Here is a 21,814-nt window from a genome sequence, read left to right as displayed (position 1 = left end):
ACGCCCGGGAGAGCGCGTGCGCTGTGAGGCGGAGCCGGCCGCCCGGGAGAGCGCTTGCGTATTGAAGCGGAGTGGGCCGTCCGGGGGCGCGTGTGCATGTGAGGCGGAGCTGGCCGCCCGGGAGAGCGCGTGCGCAGTGAGGACGCGAGGCGGAGCTGGCCGCCCGGGAGAGCGCGTGCGCAGTGAGGCGGAGCGGGCTGTCAGGTTCTGACTGTGGCGGTGGCGCGCGGGGCGAAGAGCGGTGAAGCTTCGCGAAGTTTCTCCGCCTGTCACCTTGTCGAACCCTCTCCTCCGCAAGGGTTTAGTTGCTCTTTTCAGCGAATTGTTGCTTTTCGTGAGGTAAAAGTAGGTTCGGAGGAGGTCATTTATCGATTGGAGTCGGTGCGTTGGAGGGGCAGCGTCGCTTGTCCCGGTCCCGGTCCCGGTCTCCTCTGTCCCCGGCCCCGGGCACCATGCCTCCGACCGGTTCCTCCGTCACTCACGAGGAGCTCAAGCTCCGCATCCAGCGTCTCATCGATTCTCATCATGCGCTGGTGTTCAGCAAATCTTTCTGCCCGTATTGCAAGAAGGTGAGTCCGGGGTCGCGGCCTGGGGGGGGCGGGGGTGTGTCAGGGGGCAATGTGTTAAATTATCTCTCCGTTAAATGTGCAGAGTTCGAGTTTGCCATCGTCCTCCCAGTTTGTTTTTGTTATAAATACCCATCCGTGTGGGTGTAAGGGTAGCTCGCTATGTAAACATGTCACGCTGAGGCAGCTCACCCCCACATCCCCACCTGAATTATCCGTCAAACTGAGACTCTATAAACTGGTCTCGCAACCAACAGAATAAATGTTTTGGAGGGGCCGGTGTTGGACTGGGGTGTACAAAGTCAAAACAATCACACAACACCAGGTTATAGTCCAACAGGGTTAATTGGAAGCACTAGCTTTCGGAGCGACGCTGCTTCTTCAGGTAACTGTGGGGGACACAATTGTAAGGCACAAACTTTATAGCAAAAGTTTGCAGTGTGATGTAACTGAAACTATACTTTGCGTGATCCGTAATCCTTTTGGGATCTTTCCTGCTTGCCTGCATTTCTGTAGAAGCTTGATGTCTGTGTCGAAATGTGCAATCTTCTTGGAGATCCTCTCCTCTTTGAGCCGGCGGTTAGTGGTGTCGATGGTAGTCATGATTTGGAGGAGCCGGTTGGGGTGTACAAAGTTAAAAATCTCTCAACACCAGGTAATAGTCCAACAGAATCATACTGGATTATTTGGGAGCACTGCTCCTTCAGGTGGTTGTGAACGGTTGCTTCACTACCAGCCAAATGTGATCACAGTTATCACAGAAGCTGTTTTGTACACAGCAGGATCCCACCAGCAGCTTTGAGATAACAGTCAGATGTTAATTTTAATGATGGACCATGTCCTCAGGGCCTTTGGGAGAACTGCCCAGCTCTTTAAATGGTGGCAACTTCTACGCTTAGGCAAAAGTGAGGACTGTAGATGCTGGAATGAAGGGCTTTTGCCCGAAACGTCGATTTTCCTGCTCCTTGGATGCTGCCTGACCTGCTGTGCTTTTCCAGCACCACTCTGATCTAAATTCTCCAACTTCTACACTCATCTGAGAGAGGGTTTAACATCTTATTTGAGAATTGGTGCAATCAACAGTGTAGCCCTCCCTTGGTACTGCGTCAACAGTTAAGTTGGGATATCTGGTTGGCATGGACAAGTTGGACTGAAGGGGCTGTTTCCATGCTGTATATCTCTTATGATAGTGTGCTCGGAATGAATACATGCAGTGGTACAGTGTTGAAAGCAACAGCAATTGGGCAAATGTTCTTAGTGGTTGCATAGTCTTAATACAAAAAAAGCATAAATTTACAAACATGGGAACTGAAACAGGAATGTAACATTTATCTCAGTCATCTATTATCAAGTATGTATGGATTTTCAGGCAGTATGATTCTGTAAAACATCACAGCAAAACTTAATTAAGATCCCAGTCGAATGGTTCTGTTTATCTAAAATGCATCATATGAATGTACCCGTTTTTCGTGATCAAATGTCAGACTGCATCCCTGAATTAATTTAAATGCACTCTGTGTTCCAATGTAATACTGAATAGAGCAGTGTACAATACTTCAAATTATGTCTTTGAGAAGAGACTTAAATTGAGGACTTCACAATCTACAAGATCTGTCTTGTGCTGTTTGATCAAGAGTTGTTTCCCTTCTGTTTTAGTCAATGATACTCCCTCAATGAACACACATTAATGGATCATTTTATGTCAATCACTGCGTGTAGAATGTTGAACATTGGCTATTGTATTTGCCTATATATAAAGGTTGCACTTTGGAAGTGATTTCATTCAATATAAGGATTGTCTGATATCCTGATGATGTGATAAACTGCCATGGAAATAAAAGAGTATTATTTCTGCTTTATCCCCTTTAACTGTTGCTTTGTGTGTGGCACTTTGTAATATCCTGAGGCACTTCCCTGTTGCAGAGAAGGCAGAACAGAACCACTACAATAAATTCAGAAAAATGAAGAAATGTTTATATTTTGCTTTCACAACCACTGGACACTTTAAAGTGCTTTTACATACCATTTGCATAATAATGAAGCAGAGTAGTAAATATACTCTGGGATGTGATAATTAGGAAACCAGCGAACTACAGTTATTTTGTATGTTCAGATAAACTCAGTGCATTTCTACAAGCATATGATCTCATTGATGGAAAAGGCTAGAGGAGCCAAATGGCCTTCTGCCCCTTTATCCTGTAAACCAGTTCTCTCATCTAATGATTAGAAAAGCAGTATTAAAGCAAGGTTTGGGAGAGAGTATGCATGCATGAGCTGCTTTTGGCTCTTACAAAATTAGTATCATTTTGTATCAAATCATTGAATGGAGTTTGCATTTTCCTTAAACTGATGAATAAGCACATGGAATTCCTTATCTAAACTAGTGGAGGAACTGAATTCATGGTATCTTTTTATAAATACTTAAGTATTGGGAAGGTGGGAGATGTGAGGATGGCAGTTTGCAGAGGAGTATAGAGAGGTTAAGTGAGTGGGCAGATGGGACATAATGTGGGGAGATGTTGGTGTTGGAATAGAGGGTGGGAGGTTGGAGTGAATGGGGGAAGGGTGGACAGGTTGGGGCTGTCTATGTCACGGCAGCAGTTAGAAATGAAGAGGTCAAGAGCAGGTAACAGACCAGCATGGGGTGTCCAAGTGGATGGGGTGCGTTGGAGGCGGAAGAAGGAGTCCTCTGTGGGTGAATGGGATTCTTGATTGGAAAAAGTGGGCTTGGAGGCGATGGAAGAAATGTTCAATGTTCCTTATTAACAGATATCGAAGATTCTTCTAGGACCTGACAGCAGAGGTGCAGCAAGGTTGCTTCCCATTGTGGGAGAGTCTACGACCAGAGAGGATAATCTCAGAGTAAGAGGTTATCCAATTAAGAAAAAATGAGGAATTTCTTCTTGGCGTGTTGTGTATTTGTGAAATTCTTTGCTTTTATGTCTTACAGTCTTGTTAATCATTATAGGAAGGGGTGGTGAGAGCATGTATTGGATACTGCATAACATTTGTCTCTTTAGGAAGTTGTTTATTTATATTGGAAGCAGGTTTTTACTAATTCTTGGTAGGAAAGGGTTATCTTTAAGATTGAGAAAATGAACCTATACCCTTTGGAATTTAGAAGAATTAAAGCTGATCTGATTGAAACATTCTGAGGAGGCCTTGACAAAGTAGGTCGTGAAACGATAAGCCCCTCAATGAAGGAATCAAGAACCAGGATCACAGTTTAAATATTAAGGACCTTCCGTAGAAGGCAGATACTTTTTTTTCTTCAAGCTCTTTCACCTATGGAACATTTGACAAGTCTTAATTGATTGCATAGGACGCCTCCCTAAAACAAAGTGGGAATCAATATTTGTTGACTATAATGGATGTATCTACTAAATTTTTGGAGGCCATTCCATTGTGCAATATCATGGCTGAAGAGATTGTAGAAGAGTTACTCAACCTTTTTTATTAGGAATGGACCACCCTTATAAATACAATTTGACACCAAAGGTATTCAAGGACATTATAGTTAGCTTAAGGATATGGAAGTTTTACCCTCAAAATAGGGTAATTGAATTTACTCAAGGCTGATGTAGAATATTGGTCAATAAGAGAGTCAAGGATCTGTTTGTGTGCTGGTGGTGATTGTGGTTTAGCTGGCATGGCTGTGGGAAGAGGAACATGGAGCAGAGACCACGATCAATTCAACCAAGATCTTATCGAATGGCAGTTGAGTCGAGGGGCCAAATGACCTTCTCATTCTAATTCTTGTATTTTTCTAAACTTTCAGACGAAGCATACAAATAGCTTCCTCTGTGCTATAAAACTTTCTGCTTTGTAGTTGCACTCAATCTTGTCTTTGTGAATGATGCCTCCGGGGGACAAGAAACTCTCTTGTTTCAGTTGTTTTTCTCCTCCTGCACTTATCTTTTTGAAATACTCAAATTATTTGTAACCATGAAATTCTGTGGTGAAAATAGTAATTTTCAGTTATTTTAAGTTTCCTGATGGCTTTGTTTATCACTTTTTTGTACTGTTTGAATTAACTTTGTTTCAAGTGTAATTAATGGAGTCATTTTTTGTCAGTCTGTTATTTTACAAAAACAGATCGAAGAGAAAATAAAGACGAGTTGAGAGACAAGTACATTAACAAGTACAACTTCAGGTTCCCCTTCCCGATACAAAACTATTGTTGTTGCCACAGAATTGTTGACAAAAGCAGGGAAGTTCTCCACAGTGCCCTGGCACATATCTACACCTCGTTCAGTATCATGGAAAACAGATTATCTGGTCATTATCACTTTTTTTTTCCTTATGGAAACAGCTGTGCACAATATGAATCTTGCATTTTTATATTTCAAAGGTGACTACATGTTAAAAAAAGTGCTTCATCAGTTGAAAAATGCCACGGGGCATTTTTTAGTCACAGAAGACACTATATAAATGCAAGTCTGTCTTTTAGAGTCATAGAGATATACAGCATGGAAACAGACCCTTCAGTCCAACCCATCCATGCTGACTAGATATCCCAAACCAATCTAGTCCCACCTGTCAGCACCTTGCCCATATCCCTCCAAACCCTTCCTATTCATATACCCATCCAAATGCCTTTTTAAATGTTGCAATTGTACCAGCCTCCACCACTTCCTCTGGCAGCTCATTCCACTCACGTACCACCCTCTGAGTGAAAACAGTTGCCCCTTAGGTCTCTTTTATATCTTTCCCCTCTCACTCTAAGCCTATGCCCTTTAGTTCTGGACTCCCCAACCCCAGGGGAAAAGACTTTCCCTATTTACCCTATCAATGCCCCTCATAATTTTGTAAACCTCTAAGGTCACTCCTCAGCCGCCGACGCTCCAGGGAAAACAGCCCCAGCCTGTTCAGCCTCTCTCTATAGCTCAAATCCTCCAACCCTGGCAACATCCTTGTAAATCTTTTCTGAACCCTTTCAAGTTTCACAATATCTTTCCGATAGGAAGGAGACCAGAATTGCACGCAATATTCTAACATCTCAAGTGGGGTTTAAGGGAATAAAAAGCAGCAGTTAAATAAATATAAAAAAATAAGCTTTGCTACTTTTATTTAAATTAGATAAATGTGAAACATCATTTTTATGTTATCATGTTTGGTAAGTGCTATAAAAAACACATCATACTGTGGACAGATATGTAACTTAGTGGTACAGAAGTAGCAATAGAGTTTTGAAAATGTCCACAATCCAACTGCTGTACTTGTAGAATCCCTATAGTGTAGAAACAGGGCCATTTGGCCCAACAAGTCCACGCCAATCCTCTGAAGAGTATCCCATCCAGACCCATTCCTCTATCCTTGAATGCTATGAGCAATTTAGCATAGCCAACTCACCTAACCTGCACATTTTTGGACTGTGGGAGGAAACAAGAGTGCCCGGAAGAAACCCATGCAGACACTGGGAGAGTGTGCAAACTCCATACAGACAGTTGCCCAAAGCGTAGAATTGAACCCAGATCCCTGGTGCTGTGAGGCAGCAGTGCTAACCACTGAGCCACCGTGTCACCATGAAATTATGGTGAGCTAAATTGTGAATCAATTTCCCTTCCAATTAACTCTGCATTATTTAACTCGTTAAAATAGTAAAATATCTCATTTTCCTTTTTGTTTATAATTTCTCAACTCACTTTGTGGTTGTATTGCATTAATGCTCATTTTTTCCCTTCCTGCTCAAAGAACTTATGCATGCTGGGTTGCATTGGTTTTGGTAGTCCTCTAGTGTAAATGGCTATTATTTGTGTTAACAGAACCCGAGGAGTTGAAACTTTGCCACCTCAAATCTGGAGTATTTCAGTTTTGGTCTGTTGTCCAACATTTACTGTTGGTCCTTAACCTTTGAGGTTTACACCAAGGCTGTTAGGAGCTGAGTGGCCTTGGTGAAATCCAAACCAAGTAGCAGTGTACATTTTACTGTTGTGCAAGTGCTACTTGATAGCACTGTCAGTGATCTCTTCCATCATGTCAAGCATATATTGATAGGTTGGTTGTTGCTGTATGGAATGTATTCTGTTTCTTGTGGACATGGCATTCTTGGGTGATTCTCCACATTGCTGAATAGATGCAAATTTTGTAACTGCACTGGAATTTTTGGCTAGGGGTGCAGTTAGTTCTTGACCACAAGTCTTCAGTACTGTTACTGGAATGTTTTCAAGGCCCAAAGCCTTTGCAAAATCCAGTTGATTCAGCTGTTTCTTTCACTCATAGGGTGAGTTGAAGTTGCCAAAGACTAGTGTCTGAAGCTGGAGAAAGCTGAGATGGATCATCCATTGAATATGGGTGGCATGGTGACTATCTCAGCACTGGGGTCCTTGGTTCAGTTCTAGCTTTTGTTGACTGTATGGAGGTTGCGTTTTCCCTCTGTGGATTTCTGCGGGGTGCTCCGGTGTCCTCCCACAGTCTAAAGATATGCAGGCTTGGTGAATTTACCATGGTAAATGTGGGGTTAGGAGGGGTAGGGTGGGCTGCTCTTCAGAGGGTTGTTGCGAAATGGCCTCTTTCCACACTGTAGGGATTCTATAATTCTACAAAGTACTTCTGGCTGAACATGGTTGAAAGTGCTTCAACCTTGTAATTTGCATGGAGGTTCCCCATCACCACCTAATTTCACTGTCTATCACCATTGACGGTCTGACCATTGTGTATGGGATTGCTTAACTTTGTCTATGTCTTGTGGTTTGGCATGTATGTAGTCCTGCATTGCAGCTTCATTAGATTGACATCTTGTTTTTAGTTATGCCTGGTGATGCTCCTGGCCTGCTCTCCAGCAATTGTTCTTTGAACCAGCATTGAACTTCCAGCTTGATGATAGAATGGGAAGTGTGCCAGGCCATGGGATTATAGCTAATGGTTGATGACAATTTTACTGATGGACCCCAGCACCACATGCATACCCAGTTTTGCAATGTGAGACCTATTCTGTGTACCATGGTGCTAGTGTCACGCAACACTGTGTGAAGGTGGGACTGTCTCCACAGAACAAATTTGGGAAGCATGTTGTAGGTTCGGGGGAGGTGACAGTAGGTCATAATCAGCAGGAGATTTTCTTGCCATATTTGACTTTGAAGTATAGTCACTATTGTAATGTATAAAAATGGCAGCTTGTGCACAGCAGATTTGAAAATCACTAACTACCAATATGAGAATTACCAAAGATGCATCTTAGTAAAGATTGCTGGATAAATAAAGGGTATGGACAGGAGAGTAAACTTGAGGCAAAACTATATCAGTCGTGATCTTAGCAAACCAGCAGATTCGACTCTAGTATCTGAAATATCTGGTGTAATTTACTTTCTCTGCGGCAAAGGAGCTTCTGAGTTCACCTGAGCAGGTGAATGAGTAGCCTATTTAATGTCTCATTAGTAATGTGGCATCTCCAACATTGCAACATTCCCTCAATTCTGCACTGGAGTTTCAGCCTGTGTTTATTTTCAGGTTTCTGGAGTGAGATTCAAACCTATACCTTATTCAGGCAAGAGTGTGATCAGCTGGCCTTCACTGATGTGTGCCCATAGGCTTGAGATGCTCTTTGAGTATATAGGCCATTTAACCCCTAAATTTTGTTCTGCTGATAAGGTCATGATTGTACTTCAATGCTACTTTCCTGTCCACCTCCTAAACCTTGGCTGAAAAGGTTAGTAGATTTGTTTGGATTAGGTATAGTGAAGGAGGGTAGTATTTTGTGGGCTATATGTTGTTTTCTTGATTTGTTGGTTCACATTATTTATATTTAATATAAGTAGTTTAAAGGAATCTATTAAAATTTACAAGGAATCTGTCAATTAATAGTTTGAAATCTACTTTGTTTTCTGCTTTTAAAAAACTTAAGTTTATTGAACAATTGCATATCTTTCTACCAATGTTATGTTTTGCAGTGTTTAATAAGAGGGATGTATATTGTGCTGAATACCATTGTATGATTTTCTTGAAATAATTATTTGTGTTTGACCTTTGCAATAGTTTGAAATTGCCTCCTAAAACATAATGTTAATAGCTACAAGGCTGTCACTAAAGTCTTATGGTGCAGAGGAGGCTATTTAGCCCATCATAACTCATTGAATCTCCAATTAAGCATCATGATTTTGTGCCCTTACGCTATAGCAATGCGCATTATTTCCATTTAAGTAATCATCTGATGCCTTATTGAAAGCCCTGATTGAAGCTGCCTCTGCCATGCTTCAGATAATGCATTCCAGACCAGAACCATTTATTGTGCACAAATATTTTTGCACATCACATTTATTTTTGCACATCACTTTAAATCTGTGTTTCTCTTGATCTTCTCTTAACTTTCTCCTCTGCAAGGAAAACAGTTCCAACTTCTCCAGTCGATGTGCTTAACTGAAATTTTTGATCCCTGGGACCATTGCCGTTAATCTGTTCTGCACTCTTCAGTCCATTTGCATCCTTCCTAAATTGTGGTGCAGAATACTCCAGCTGAAGTCTAGCTGGTGTCTTATACAGCTTCAACACATAATCTCCCTCCTCTTGGACTCAATGCCATTATTAACAAAACATAGGATTGCTCTTTGTTACAGTCTCACTAAGTTCTTATTACGAAAATGTACTACCTCACACTTCCTCTGCATTGAATTTTATCTGCCCATTTATGCCAACTTGCCTATGTGATTTTTAATTCCACACCATCCTCACAGTCCACAATGCTTTCTGGTTTTATATTGGTCTGTAAACTTTGAAATTGTCCTGTACGTTCCCAGGTCTAAATCATTAATGAAGCTAATCTGCTTATCAGTGGTTTTTATCTAAGAAGAGAACGAGCAAATACCTTACTCCTGACGTTCCAAAATGTAGCTGCGAGAATGCTTGACGCTTGAGAGAAGGTCTCTTTAGGATCTGTTGGTAAAATTCTAGAATCCATTGTTAAGGATGAGATTTCTAAATTCCTGAAAGTGCAGGGTTGGATTAGAACAAGTTAGCATGGATTTAGTAAGGGGAGTCGTGCCTGACAAATCTGTTAGAATTCTTTGAAGAGGTAGGTTAGACCAGGGAGACCCAGTGGATGTTATCTATCTAGGCTGCCAAAAGGCTTTTGATAATGTACCTCACGGGAAACTGCTGAGTAAGGTGAGGGCCCATAGTATTTGAAGTGAACTACTGGCATGGATTGAGGATTGACTGTCTGACAGAAGGCAGAGAGTTGGGATAAAAGGTTCTTTTTCATAATGGCAGCCAGTTTCAAGTGGTGTCCCACAGGGTTCAGTGTTGGGGCTGGAACTGTTCACTTTATATTTAAATGATCTGAATGAAGGGACTGGAGGCATTCTGGCGAAGTTTGCCGATGATACAAAGTTAGGTGGACAGGCAGGTAGTACTGAAGAGGTAGGGAGGCTGCAGAAAGATTTACAGGGAACCTCGATTATCCGAACGAGATGGGCAGGCACTATTTTGTTCAGATAATTGATTATTTGGTGAATCGATTTTGGTTAACCATCCCCAACACCAACACCGTTCCCAACCCTGTCCAACACCGCTCCTCCCGTCCCTATCCAACACTACCCCTCTGTCCCCAACCCAATCCAACACTGCCCCCCATCCCCATCCGACACCGCCACCCGTCCCCAACCCCGTGCAATGACCCGTTCCCCGTTTCCATCCCCAACTCTGTGCAACACCCCCCCCACCCCACCTCAAACCCCGTCCAACACTGTCCTCTGCCCCCTCTCTAGGGCAGTTGGACTGGGGATGAACAAGACTGCTGCTGCAGCTACCTTTTGTGGGGTAAGTCTCCAAATAATGTGCACACAGACAAGCACGCACACAACTTTTTACTGCAACTTTTTGGCAGGTTCCACCTTTACCCTGTACAGGACGATAGAACGTAGAAAAGTATGGCACAGAACAGGCCCTTTGGCCCACGATGTTGTGCTGTGGTTTAATCCTAATGTAAAATATAATAACTTAACCTACACAACCCTCAACTCGCTGCTCTCCATGTGCTGGTACAGCAGTCGCTTAAATGTCCCTAATGACTCTGCTTCCACCACCACTGCTGGCAATGCATTCCATGCATTCACCACTCTCTGCGTAAAGAACCTACCTCTGACGTCTCCTCTATACATTTCCCCTAATATCTTAAAACTATGACCCCTCGTACCCGTCAAACCTGCCCTGGGGAAAAGTCTCCAGCTATTGACTCTATCTATTCCTCTCATTATCTTGTATACCTCAATCAGGTCTCCTCTCTTTCTCCTTCTCTCGAGAGAAAAGTCCATGCTTAGTCAACCTTTTTTCATACGGCAAGCCCTCCAGTCCAGGCAGCATCCTGGTAAACCTTCTTTGCACCTTCTCCAAAGCCCCTCTGTCTTTCCTATGGTAGGGCGACCAGAACTGGACACAATATTCCAAGTGTGGTCTCACCAGGGACTTGTAGAGCTGTAGCAAAACCTCGCAGCTCTTAAACTCAATCCCCCTTTTAATGTAAGCCAAAACACCATATGCTTTCTTAACAACACTATCCACTTGGGTGGCAACTTTGAGGGATCTATGTACTTGCACACCCAGGTCCCTCCGTTCCTCCACACCACCAAGAATCCTGTCTTTAATCCTATATTCAGCATTCGAGTTTGACTTTCCAAAATGCATCACTTTGCATTTATCCAGGTTGAACTCCATCTGCCATTTCTCAGCCCAGCTCTAAATCCTGTCTATGTCGCGCTGCAGCCTGCAATAGCCCTCGATATTATCAACGGCACGTCCAACCTTTGTGTCATCTGCAAATTTACTAACCCACTCCTCAACCTCCTTGTCCAAGTCACTTATAAAAACTATAAAGCACAGAGGCCCAAGAAAAGAACCCTGTGGGACCCCACTCAACACTGACCTCCAGGCAGAATAATTTCCATCTACAACCACTCTCTGCCTTCTGTCAGCTAACCAATTGAGGACTGACTGGTCTGTAATTGCCAGGGTTTTCCCTATTTCTCTTCTTGAAAAGAGGAACAACATTCGCCTCCTTCCAATCCTCTGGTACGACTCCTGTGGAGAGTGAGAAAGCAAAGATCTTCGCCTAGGATAAATCTGGTCTGGCCCTGGGGACTTATCAATCTTAATGTTTTCCAAAATTTCCAGCACATCAGCTTCATCACTCTTGATCTGATGAAGCCTGTATCCCAGCTCCTCAAATTTCTGATTCACAACAAGGTCACTTTCCTTAGAGAAAACTGAAACAAAATACTCATTTAGGGCCTCCCCAATCTGCTGAGGACAACATTGGTCAGATTATCTAGGGAAGGGTTTTTTTTTAAGGGTACACCCCTCTGTAGAACTCCAGGGAAAGCATGGGGAGAAAGAGGGGGTGGGAAGTCAGTCATTTGGACACAGTGCCTGTTTAATCACTGTAAACAAAAGATGCTATCACTGTTGGAAACAGTGATGTAATGTTTCCATCGGGATCTCCTTCGGATAATCCTTTTTTCGGATAATTGGTATTCGGATAATTGAGGTTCCTCTGTAGACAGTTTAGGAGAGTGGTCCAGGCAATAGCTGACGAAGTTCACCACAAGCAAATGTGAGGTCTTGTATTTTGGAAAAATGAATGCAGGTACGGACTATTTTCTAAACGGTGAGAAAATTCATTAAGCCGAAGTACAAAGGGATCTGGGAGTGCTAATCCAAGATTCTCTAAAGGTTAACTTGCAGGTTGAGTCCTTGATTAAGAAAGCGAATGTAATGTTGTCATTTATGTCAAGTGGGTTGGAATATAACAGCAGCGTTGTGCTTCCGAAACTTTATAAAGCTCTAGTTAGATCCCATTTAAAATACTGTGTCCAATTTTGGGCCCCACACCTCAGGAGGGACATACTGGTATAGGGGTGTGTCCAGCGGAGAATGATCCCTGGAATAGTAGGCCTAATATACGATGAACGGCTGAGGATGCTGGGATTGTATTCATTAGAAAGTTGAGGGGAGATCTGATAGAAACTTAGAAGATAATGCATGGCTTAGAAAGGGTGGACGCTAGGAAGTTGTTTCTGTTAGGCAGGGAGACTAGGACTCGTGGGCACAGCCTTAGAATTAGAGGGGATCAATTTAGAACAGAAGTAAGGAGGCATTTCTACATCCAGAGAGTGGCGGGTCTGTGGAATTCACTGCCACAGAGCGCAGTGGAGGCCAGGACGTTAAATGTCTTCAAGGCAGAGATTGATAAATTCTTGATCTCGCAAGGAATTAAGGGGTATGGGGAGAGTGCGGGTAAGTGGAGTTGAAATGCCCATCAGCCATGTCTAAATGGTGGAGTGGACTCGATGGGCTGAATTGCCTTACTTCCAGTCCTAAGTCTTATGGTTACTATTCTTGTTAAGGCAGAAATTTATTCGCTTGTTTTGGCCTCTTGTCTTTGGGCTTGAATGGAAAAATTCACGTAGCTGATGAAGGAATGGTGCTCTGAAAGCTAGTACTTCCAAATAAACCTGTTGGACTATAATCTGATGTGTCATTTTTATTCACCCCAGTGCAACACTGGCACCTCCAAATCATGTATCAGTCCTTTGTTTTCTTAGTAGTCTTCCATTTGAATGAATATGGAAATCTTCAGTTCTGTTAGAACTGGTTTCATTTTATAATGATCTTGTATTTTATTTTATGTAGGTTAAAGAACTGTTTAAAGCCCTGGATGTTGATATTCATGTGGTGGAACTTGACTTACTAGGTAACATTATTTAAGCTTTTCTGTTTTGTCAATAGCAGTTTGTTATCCTATTTGTTTCTAAGACAGTAGCTAATGTTTAACATGCCTTCACTTGTTATCAGTGTATACTTGACCTTCAGTCGAACTTCAAAAATTGCAAGTCATGCAGAGTAAGGGAAAAGTATTCAAATTCCATACTATGCTTGTTTATTTATGAGACCGCTCTTATAAATGCAGCACATTGTGCAATTAAACTGTTCTAACATATTTATGCCTTCCTCATTCTTACATTTTCTTAATAAAACACTAATACTTGGGGTTGGGTGGGTGAAGAGAGTACAATGTTATAATTCAAGGAGAATGATAATATCTGCAGAATGTTGAGTGGTTTATTCCTCATTTAAGATAATATGACCTTGAGAAATGTTTAGGTAAGTTGCTGCAGATGGAATCTACTGAAATGAACAAATGCTAGCAATTGCCATCAATGGAGACAGCAAGCTGATGTTTTGAGTCTAGATGACTCTTCATCAGAGCTGATAAATGTTTGCTTTTATGGGCGGAGACGTCAAACAGTAATTAGAACCAGAAATCATTTTGTACACGCTACCTCTTTTCTTCCTAATTAGTGGAGACAATAAATACTTTTCAGTCTGAAAGATTGAATTAAATTTGTAACAAAAACACAAATTGCTAGAAAAACTCAGGTCTGGCAACATCTCTGGAAACAAAGCGGAGTTAATGAGTGATTGTTCTTCAGAATTAAGCTGGTTGTTGCCAAATGTAAAGTAAATATCACTTTTTAAAAGAGCCTTTATAGACTATGTTTCAATGAAAGTAAGTTGTGGAGAGATATAAAGAGTCTCTCGAGGAATACAAATAGTAAATAAGGAAGTAAGGAAGTAAGTCTAATATGTGTTTTAACATATTAATTTGCACCATTTTTAGCTGTCTTTTTTCCCCCACTGTTAACAGCCTTTTGTCTTTTATACTGGGCCTCTACCATTTGTCCTCTTGCTTCGTAATTACTTAATGATAAAGTCCTGGGGAGTGTTGCTGAGTAGAGAGATCTTAGAGTGCAGGTTCATACTTCCTTGAAAGTGGAGACTCCGGTAGATATGATAGTGAAAAAGGCATTTAGTATGCTTTCCTTTATTGATCAGAGCATTGGGAATAGGAGTTGGGAGGTCTTATTGCCGCTAAACAGGATATTGGTTAGACCACTGTTGGAATATTGTGTGCAATTCTGTTCTCCTTCCTATCGGCAGGAACTTCTGAAACTTGAAAGGGTTTGGAAAAGATTTACAAGGATGTTGCCAGGGTTGGAGGATTTGAGTGAAAGGAAGAGGCTGAATAGGCTGAGGGATGACCTCAATAGTGGTTTAAAAAATCAGGACCGCATGGATAGGGTAAATAGACAAGGTCTTTTCCCTGGGGTGGGGGAGTCCAGAATTAGAGGGCATAGGTTAGGGTGAGAGAGGAAGATTTAAAAGGGACCTAAGAGGCAACCTTTTCAGGCATAGGGTGGTGCATGTGTGGAGTGAGCTGCCAGAGGAAGTGGTGGAGGCTTGTACAAATGCAACATTTAGGAAGGGTTTAGAGGGATGTGGGCCAAGTGCTGGCAAATGGGACTAGATTAGGTTAGGATATCTGATCAACATGGATGAGTTGGACCGAAGGATCGGTTTCCACGCTGTAAGTCTCTATGACTTTATGATCTTGATATCCTTCCTAAAGAATGTTTTCTGGAATCATACACTTTGCTCCAGCTGCGGCCTAGCCAATGATTGGTGAAACGGTTTGTTTTCATATTTGATGTCCATGTTTACAAAACCAAGTACAGAGGAACCTCGATTATCCAAACGTCGACTATCTAAATTTCAGATTTAACTGAACAAGATCGCAAGGTCCTGATGCTTGGCTAAACTGTGTTATCTAGCATTCAATTATCCAAGTAAAATACTCCACGCACTTGTTGTTTGGATAATCGAGGTTTCTCTGTATGGCATAAGCTTTCTCAATTGCTTTATCAGTTTGAGCTGCCACCTTTAAGGATCTTTGACCCTGTATGCTTGGGCCCTCTTCAAAATGGAACCATGTGGATTATGCATTCTATAGCATTATTTCAAAATGCATTGCTTCACATTTACCTTCATTAAATTGCAACTGTCATGTGTATGTCTGTTTCATCGGTCTAGTTCCCTTACTCTGCCAAAGATTTAGATGACATCAGTCACAATATATTCTATTAAGTCTACACTAACAAGCTTGATTGTTGTCGATTAGCTTAGACATAGTAATATATCTACGCTTCCTTTTCAAAAGCATTGTATAGTTATACTTAAGATTACAGAATATTTTGATTATCTTGCTATTATGACAAATATTTTGCATGTGCCTTTTATTTTACAGAAGAGGGAAATGGTATGCAGGATGTTTTACACGAAATGACTGGTCAGAAGACTGTTCCCAATGTATTTGTCAACAAGGCTCATGTGGGTGGCTGTGACAAAACTGTGCAGGTAATGAAGTTTTTGGTGAAAATGCATATAATCCGCTACTAATAAAATCCCATAATATTCTTAAGTTTGTAAAGGAAGTAAGTCTAATATGTGTTTTAACATATTAATTTGCACCATTTTTAGCTGTCTTTTTTCCCCCCACTGTTAACAGCCTTTTGTCTTTTATACTGGGCCTCTACCATTTGTCCTCTTGCTTCTTCTCTGCCTCTCAAAAATATAAATAGATCTATTTTCCATACTTTTCAGTTCTGAAGAGGAGCCATGGCAGACTTAAAATGTTAACTCTGTTTCTTTCCATAGATGCTGCCACATCTGAGGTTCTCCAACATTCTCTGTTTGTTTCTAACTGATTGTATTGGCTTACTGCTGCTGTGACCTAAACTGAGCACAAATCAGAGGCTGAGTCTATTGAAAGACTTACAATGGACACAGACCTGTCCTAAGGTTATATGTTGTGATGGAAGAGTTACGAGTTATGAGTTATTTATTATAAACATTATTGGTAATGTTGTGATTGGGATCCTGGCACAGGAATCACAAAAACATACTAGCATCAAGGTTCAGCAGGGAAACGGGAAGGCAGATGGAATGCTGGCTGTATTACAAGGGGAATGAAGTAGAGTCATATAAATGAGGAGGTCTTACTAAAACACCAGTCAGACCACATCTGGAATATTGTGAATGGTCTTGTTCTCCTTATTAAGGAAATAAACATTAGCATTGGAGGCAGTCCACAAAAGTTTCACTTGGTTGATGCAGGGTGCAGAAGAGTTTTCTGGTGAGAAGTTGAGCAGATTGGGCTTGTACTCGAGTTTATAAGAATGAGAGATACTTATTGAAACATACGTTCTTTTCAGGATAGATGTGGAGAGGTTGTTTTTCCTTCTGAGAGTTCTTAGAATAGAAGTTCATAGAATCCCATCAGTATGGTAGCAGGCTCTTCAGCCCAACAAGTCCACACCGACCCTTCAAAGAGTAACCCACCCAGACTCATTTCCCTACTCTATTACTCTACATTTACCCTGACTAATACACCTAACCCAGACATCCCTGAACACTATGGGTAATTTAGCATGGCCAATTCACCCAACCTGCAGTTCTTTGGACTGTGGGAGGAAACCGGAGTTCCCGGAGAAAGCCCACACAGACAGGTTGGAATCAAACCGTGTCCCTTCCACTGAGCTACCGTGCCACCCTAGAGTCTACAACCAGAGGGAATAATCTGAATAAGAGTCGCCCAGTTAGGATCAAGATGAGGAATTTCTTCTCTGAAAGTATTGAATCTGTTGAATTTTTCATCACGTAGGGCTGTTGATGCTGGGTAATTAAATATTTTCAAGGCTTAAATATGTGGGTTTTGAAACAGTGAGGAATTCAAGGGTTATGGGTGAAAGGCAGAAAAGTGGAGTTGATGATTATCAGATCAGCCATAATATCATTAAATGTGGAGCAGACCTGATAGATCAAATAGCCCTCCTCTGCTCCTAGTTTTATGGTCTCAAATGGAAATGATCTAGTTGCCATTATGGAGATATGACTTCATGGTGATCGGGGATGGGAGCTGAACATTCAAGGCTTTTTCATATTTAGGATGGATGGACAAGAAGGAAAAGGAGGTGGTCTTGTGCTGATAATAAGGAATGGGATCAGTCGATTCTGAGGGGAAAGATCTTTGAATCCATGTGCAGAGTCTGTTTGGGTGGAACTAAGGACCAGCAAGAGGCAGCAGACATTGGTGATGTTTATTGGCCACCAAATGATAGTGCCAGTGTGAACCATAGTATTAGGATAGCATAATGGTTAGCATTGCTGCCTCATGGTGCCAGGGACCCAGATTCAATTCTTTGATGATTGTATGGAGTTTGCACATTCTCCCCATTTGTGGGTTTCTGCTGAGTGCTTCAGTTTCCTCCCGCAGTCCAAAGATGAGCAGGTTAGGTGGATTGGCCATGCGAAATTGTCCCGTAGTGTCCAGGGATGTGCAGGATGGGTGGATGAACCATGGTAAATAGTTACAGGGATAGGGTAAAGTGATGGGTCTAGATGGGTGCTCTTCAGAGGATTGACGTAGACTCAATGAACTGAATGGCCTCTTTCTGCACTGTTGAGATTCAAATGAAAACTGATTGTGTTATCACATTGTCATGAAAATTGTGGCAACCAATTGTTTAGATAGGTATAGGGTACTTCAGGCAATTATGCTTGCATTTGGAAAGTAGGTCCATTTCAGTATTACTCCAATGATGCAGGTATGTGTTAAGTTGAAAACCTTTAGTGTTTGTGGAAGCATATATAAGTTAGTAGCAGGAGTAGGCAATTGAAGAAGAGCTTCTGCCTGAAACATTGATTCTCCTGCTCCTTAGATGCTGCTTGGCCTGCTGTGTCTTTTTTCACCACATTTTTCAACTCTGGTACTCCAGCATCTGCAGTCCTCACTTTCTCCCAATTTGACCCTTGAAACTGCTAAACCATTCACTAAGATTGCAGCTGATCTTTCTGGCCTTAACTCCACTTTACTGCTTATCTCCCCAGAAGCCTCACCTCCCTTCTTGAGCAAATGTCAGTCTTGCTCTGCCATGGATATATTCACTGACTCACCCGTAAAGACTGTGTATTTTTATTTCTTTATATTTTTGACTCTGGACTAAAATATGAAAATAACGAGTTTTGAAAAGCCAGGATTGTGAAAGGGATTTTTGTACTTTTTTTAAAAAGCAAGCTAATCTGACTGTAAGTGGTGGTCTTACTGCTGCTTTCTTCAACCTTTGGGGTAGAGCAGTTGGGCTAGAAACCAAGATTTGTGCAAAGTGAAATTAGTCCAGCAAAAAGTATCTGCTGATTGAGTTGTTGACCATTTGACCATTTGTGGATGACAAAGGCCATCAGCATGTCAACAGCTATGTGGTTGGTTCTTGGGTAGCTGAAGAACTTGAAGGTATGAATGATACTAACAGTTACCTTCAGACCTCCAGAAGGGGAGGTGGTTGTCTGTAGTATAAAATATATAAAGCCTGACGAATGTAGTTATTTCATCTTACCAATTGCTGTAAGGTATTGCTTTCAACCAATAAGTCAGAGACTAATATTTTAGCAAGTTTTGAGAAGATTTGTAGCTCAGGGTGAGGTTGTGGATGTAGGTTTGCTCGCTGAGCTGAAAGGTTCATTTTCAGACATTTCGTCACCATACGAAGTAATATCTTCAGTGAGCCTCCGGACAAAGCACTGTTGGTGTTTCCTGCTTTATATTTGTTTATTATTTGTGGACAGTCACCTTGCTGCCTGTGAGGAAGTGAAAAGAACCAGGAGTAGAGATTGAAGGCCAGCAAGTCTTGGCAAGCAGAATGAACAAAGGCTGTGGAACTGCTTCCCATTATTTTTCTGTATTTGTGTGACAGAGGAATTTTATAAAGTGGTTAGAGTTAACTCAGAGTTGCATCTTGATAGTTCATCGTTGTTCACCTGTTTTTGTAATAAATAGTCTTTAAGTCAAGGAAACTGGTCTAAACTGACTGGTAAATTGGAGAATCTTTGCAAACATGTGTAGAATATTTAAGTTTTGTGACAACTCCAGGAAAAGCCCTCACTCTATTGAGGTAGCTGTCACTGCTCTCTAGAGAATTCCAAATTCCACTGACCATCTGAGATAAAAGTCATCTTATCTCCATCTTGAATACAAAAGTACTTATTCTGAAACTGCCCCTAAGTTCACAAAGCTCTCACAATGGGAAACACCTTGTCAGCAACTACTATAAAGCCCCTCAGTATTTTAATGTTTCAGCAAGATCTGTTCTTGTTCTCCTAAACTTCCATGAGTATAAAGCCAGCTACTTTACTTTTTTTCCATAACAACTTTGTTCCAACATTTAACCTTGTGAGCATGCCTCCAGCGCAGGCTTCCATACAAATGTGGTCCACACATTTTCTATGTCAGCTTTGCCTCTTTAATGTTATTATGCAGTTTAAGTAAGCCAAGCTATGTTATGAATACTTCAGTAATTCTGTTCTTGGTTCCCACAGGCTCATGAAGATGGCTTGTTGAAGAAACTTTTGGAGGGAGGTGAAATGTATGACTATGACCTCATCGTTATAGGTGGTGGTTCTGGAGGACTTGCAGCTTCAAAGGTATAATTACATTTATATTGGCTTTAATACAGGTGCTAAAAGCAATTACTGGGAAATAGGATCTGATTGTAACAATTAGAGTGCATTACATCTATAAGATTGATCTGAAATGTTAAGTTTTTCTCCACATATATTGTTGGACATGCTCAATACCATCATTTTCTGTCTTTTTATTTCAGATTTGCAGAATCTGCAGTGTTTAGCTTTTGTTACAGTTTGGGAACATGGGACTGGGGTATCATAGCAATTGTGGAGATGTGGCTCAGGGATGGGCAGGACTGGGTATGGATGGTATAGGAAGGATAGCAAAGGAGGAAATGGGGTAGTGCTTTTGATTAGGGATAACATTACAGCTGTACTTGGGGAGGATATTCCTGAGAATCCATCCACAGAAGCTATTTGAGTGGAACTGAGAAATGAGAAAGGGATGATCACCTTATTGGAATTGTACTACTAAGCCCCCCCTCCGTGCCCACACACATGGTCAGTGGCAAATTGAGAAACAAATTTGTAAGGAGATCTCAGTTATATGTAAGAATAATAGGGTGGTTATGGTAGAGAATTTTAACTGTCCAAGCATAGACTAGGACTGCCATAGTGTTAAGGGCTTGGATGGAGAGGAATTTGTTAAGTGCATACAGGAACATTTTCTGATTCAGTATGTGGGTGTACCTAATAGAGAGAGTTCCTCCCTCATCCTCACCTATACCATAAATGCTGCTCCCTCCACACTCACTCCAGTTCTGATAAAGAATCATCTAGAGTTGAAAGGTTACCTTGCTGTTTCTCTATGGGTGCTGTCAAAGTTAATTCATTATCTTTCTTCAGGAGTTGTGCAGCTTTGTTGACAAGTGAATAATTTCTTTTGGCAGTTTTAAACATGCTTTTGATTTAGCTGAAATGTCTTGGTCACTTCTAGATATTCATCAACTGTATTTTTAAGCCCTTTTCTGTGCATGAGTTTTGAGATTAGTCCTAGCAATTTTAAGAAGGTTGAGTCCAATAGGTTGAATATGACTGAATTTCCTATTCTGATGGCATAAATCTTGAGTGTTTCATCTAAAATGAATATGCTGTGTCTTTACTGTTTATAGGAAGCTGCAAACCTTGGAAGGAAAGTCTTGGTGTTTGACTATGTTGTGCCGACACCTATGGGAACTTCATGGGGTAGGTTTTTTTTAGCCTATTCTTGTTTAGCTCATTTTTCATGAACTTCAATATACATTTAGGTTTTATCACTACATGCAGATATCTTTTCACAATGCACTAAGCTGTAGATTAGTCTTGAGGCTCTTAGTGTGCAGTAAGGGGAGGCAATGGCCTGGGGCGGGGGTGATGGCTGTTTAAGACAAAAGGAGAGAGATTTAAAACTGACATGAGGGACAACAATTTTCAGAGTGGTTGGGGTGTGGAATAAACTTTGAGAGCGTGGTGGATGTGGGCACGGTTTCAGTGTAAAAGAGGTTTGGATAAGTACACGAATAGGAAAGATTTGGAGGGATAAGGGCCGGGGGCAAGAATGTGGGACTAATTTGGGATTATGTTTGGCATGGAATTCAAATGTTATCCATAGAATCCTACATGTGGATTGATTATTTGGTTCTGAGAATGAAAGATGAGGCGTTCTTATCATAAGTTTAAAACTGCACAAAGGCATGGTATTCAATTTTCATTTATGGTAGGTATGTTTGTTTTATATTCAAAACATTCTTTCTGCTTTTGTTTTTGACATGTAGAAGTCACTGATAAGACTAGCATTTATTGCCCATCTCTCATTGCTTTTGAAGATAGTGATGTGCTATTACCTTGAACTGCAACAGTCCATATGCTTTGGATGCACCCTGATGTTGTTAGGGAGAGGTTGAGTATTTTGACCTAGCAACAGTGAAGGAATAGTGGTATAAGTCCAAGCCAGTATGGTGTATGGCCTGGAGGGAAATTTG

General features: G+C 41.4%; 1 protein-coding gene across 1 annotated transcript in view; it reads left to right on the top strand.

Annotated features, from left to right (window-relative positions):
* The first annotated feature begins 242 nt into the window (after positions 1–242).
* txnrd3 (thioredoxin reductase 3) overlaps positions 243–21,814 on the top strand; it is a 78,817-nt gene continuing 57,245 nt past the window's right edge. The window contains exons 1-5 of the mRNA XM_043707572.1: positions 243–569; positions 13,188–13,248; positions 15,640–15,749; positions 19,767–19,871; positions 20,966–21,038. Coding sequence (XP_043563507.1) covers positions 453–569; positions 13,188–13,248; positions 15,640–15,749; positions 19,767–19,871; positions 20,966–21,038 — 466 coding nt within the window. The 5' untranslated portion in view covers positions 243–452. The remainder of the gene's footprint in view (positions 570–13,187; positions 13,249–15,639; positions 15,750–19,766; positions 19,872–20,965; positions 21,039–21,814) is intronic.

Source organism: Chiloscyllium plagiosum, chromosome 18 (assembly GCF_004010195.1).
Source record: "Chiloscyllium plagiosum isolate BGI_BamShark_2017 chromosome 18, ASM401019v2, whole genome shotgun sequence".
Classification (NCBI taxonomy): Eukaryota; Metazoa; Chordata; class Chondrichthyes; order Orectolobiformes; family Hemiscylliidae; genus Chiloscyllium; species Chiloscyllium plagiosum.
This window is presented reverse-complemented; position numbering and strand designations above follow the sequence as displayed.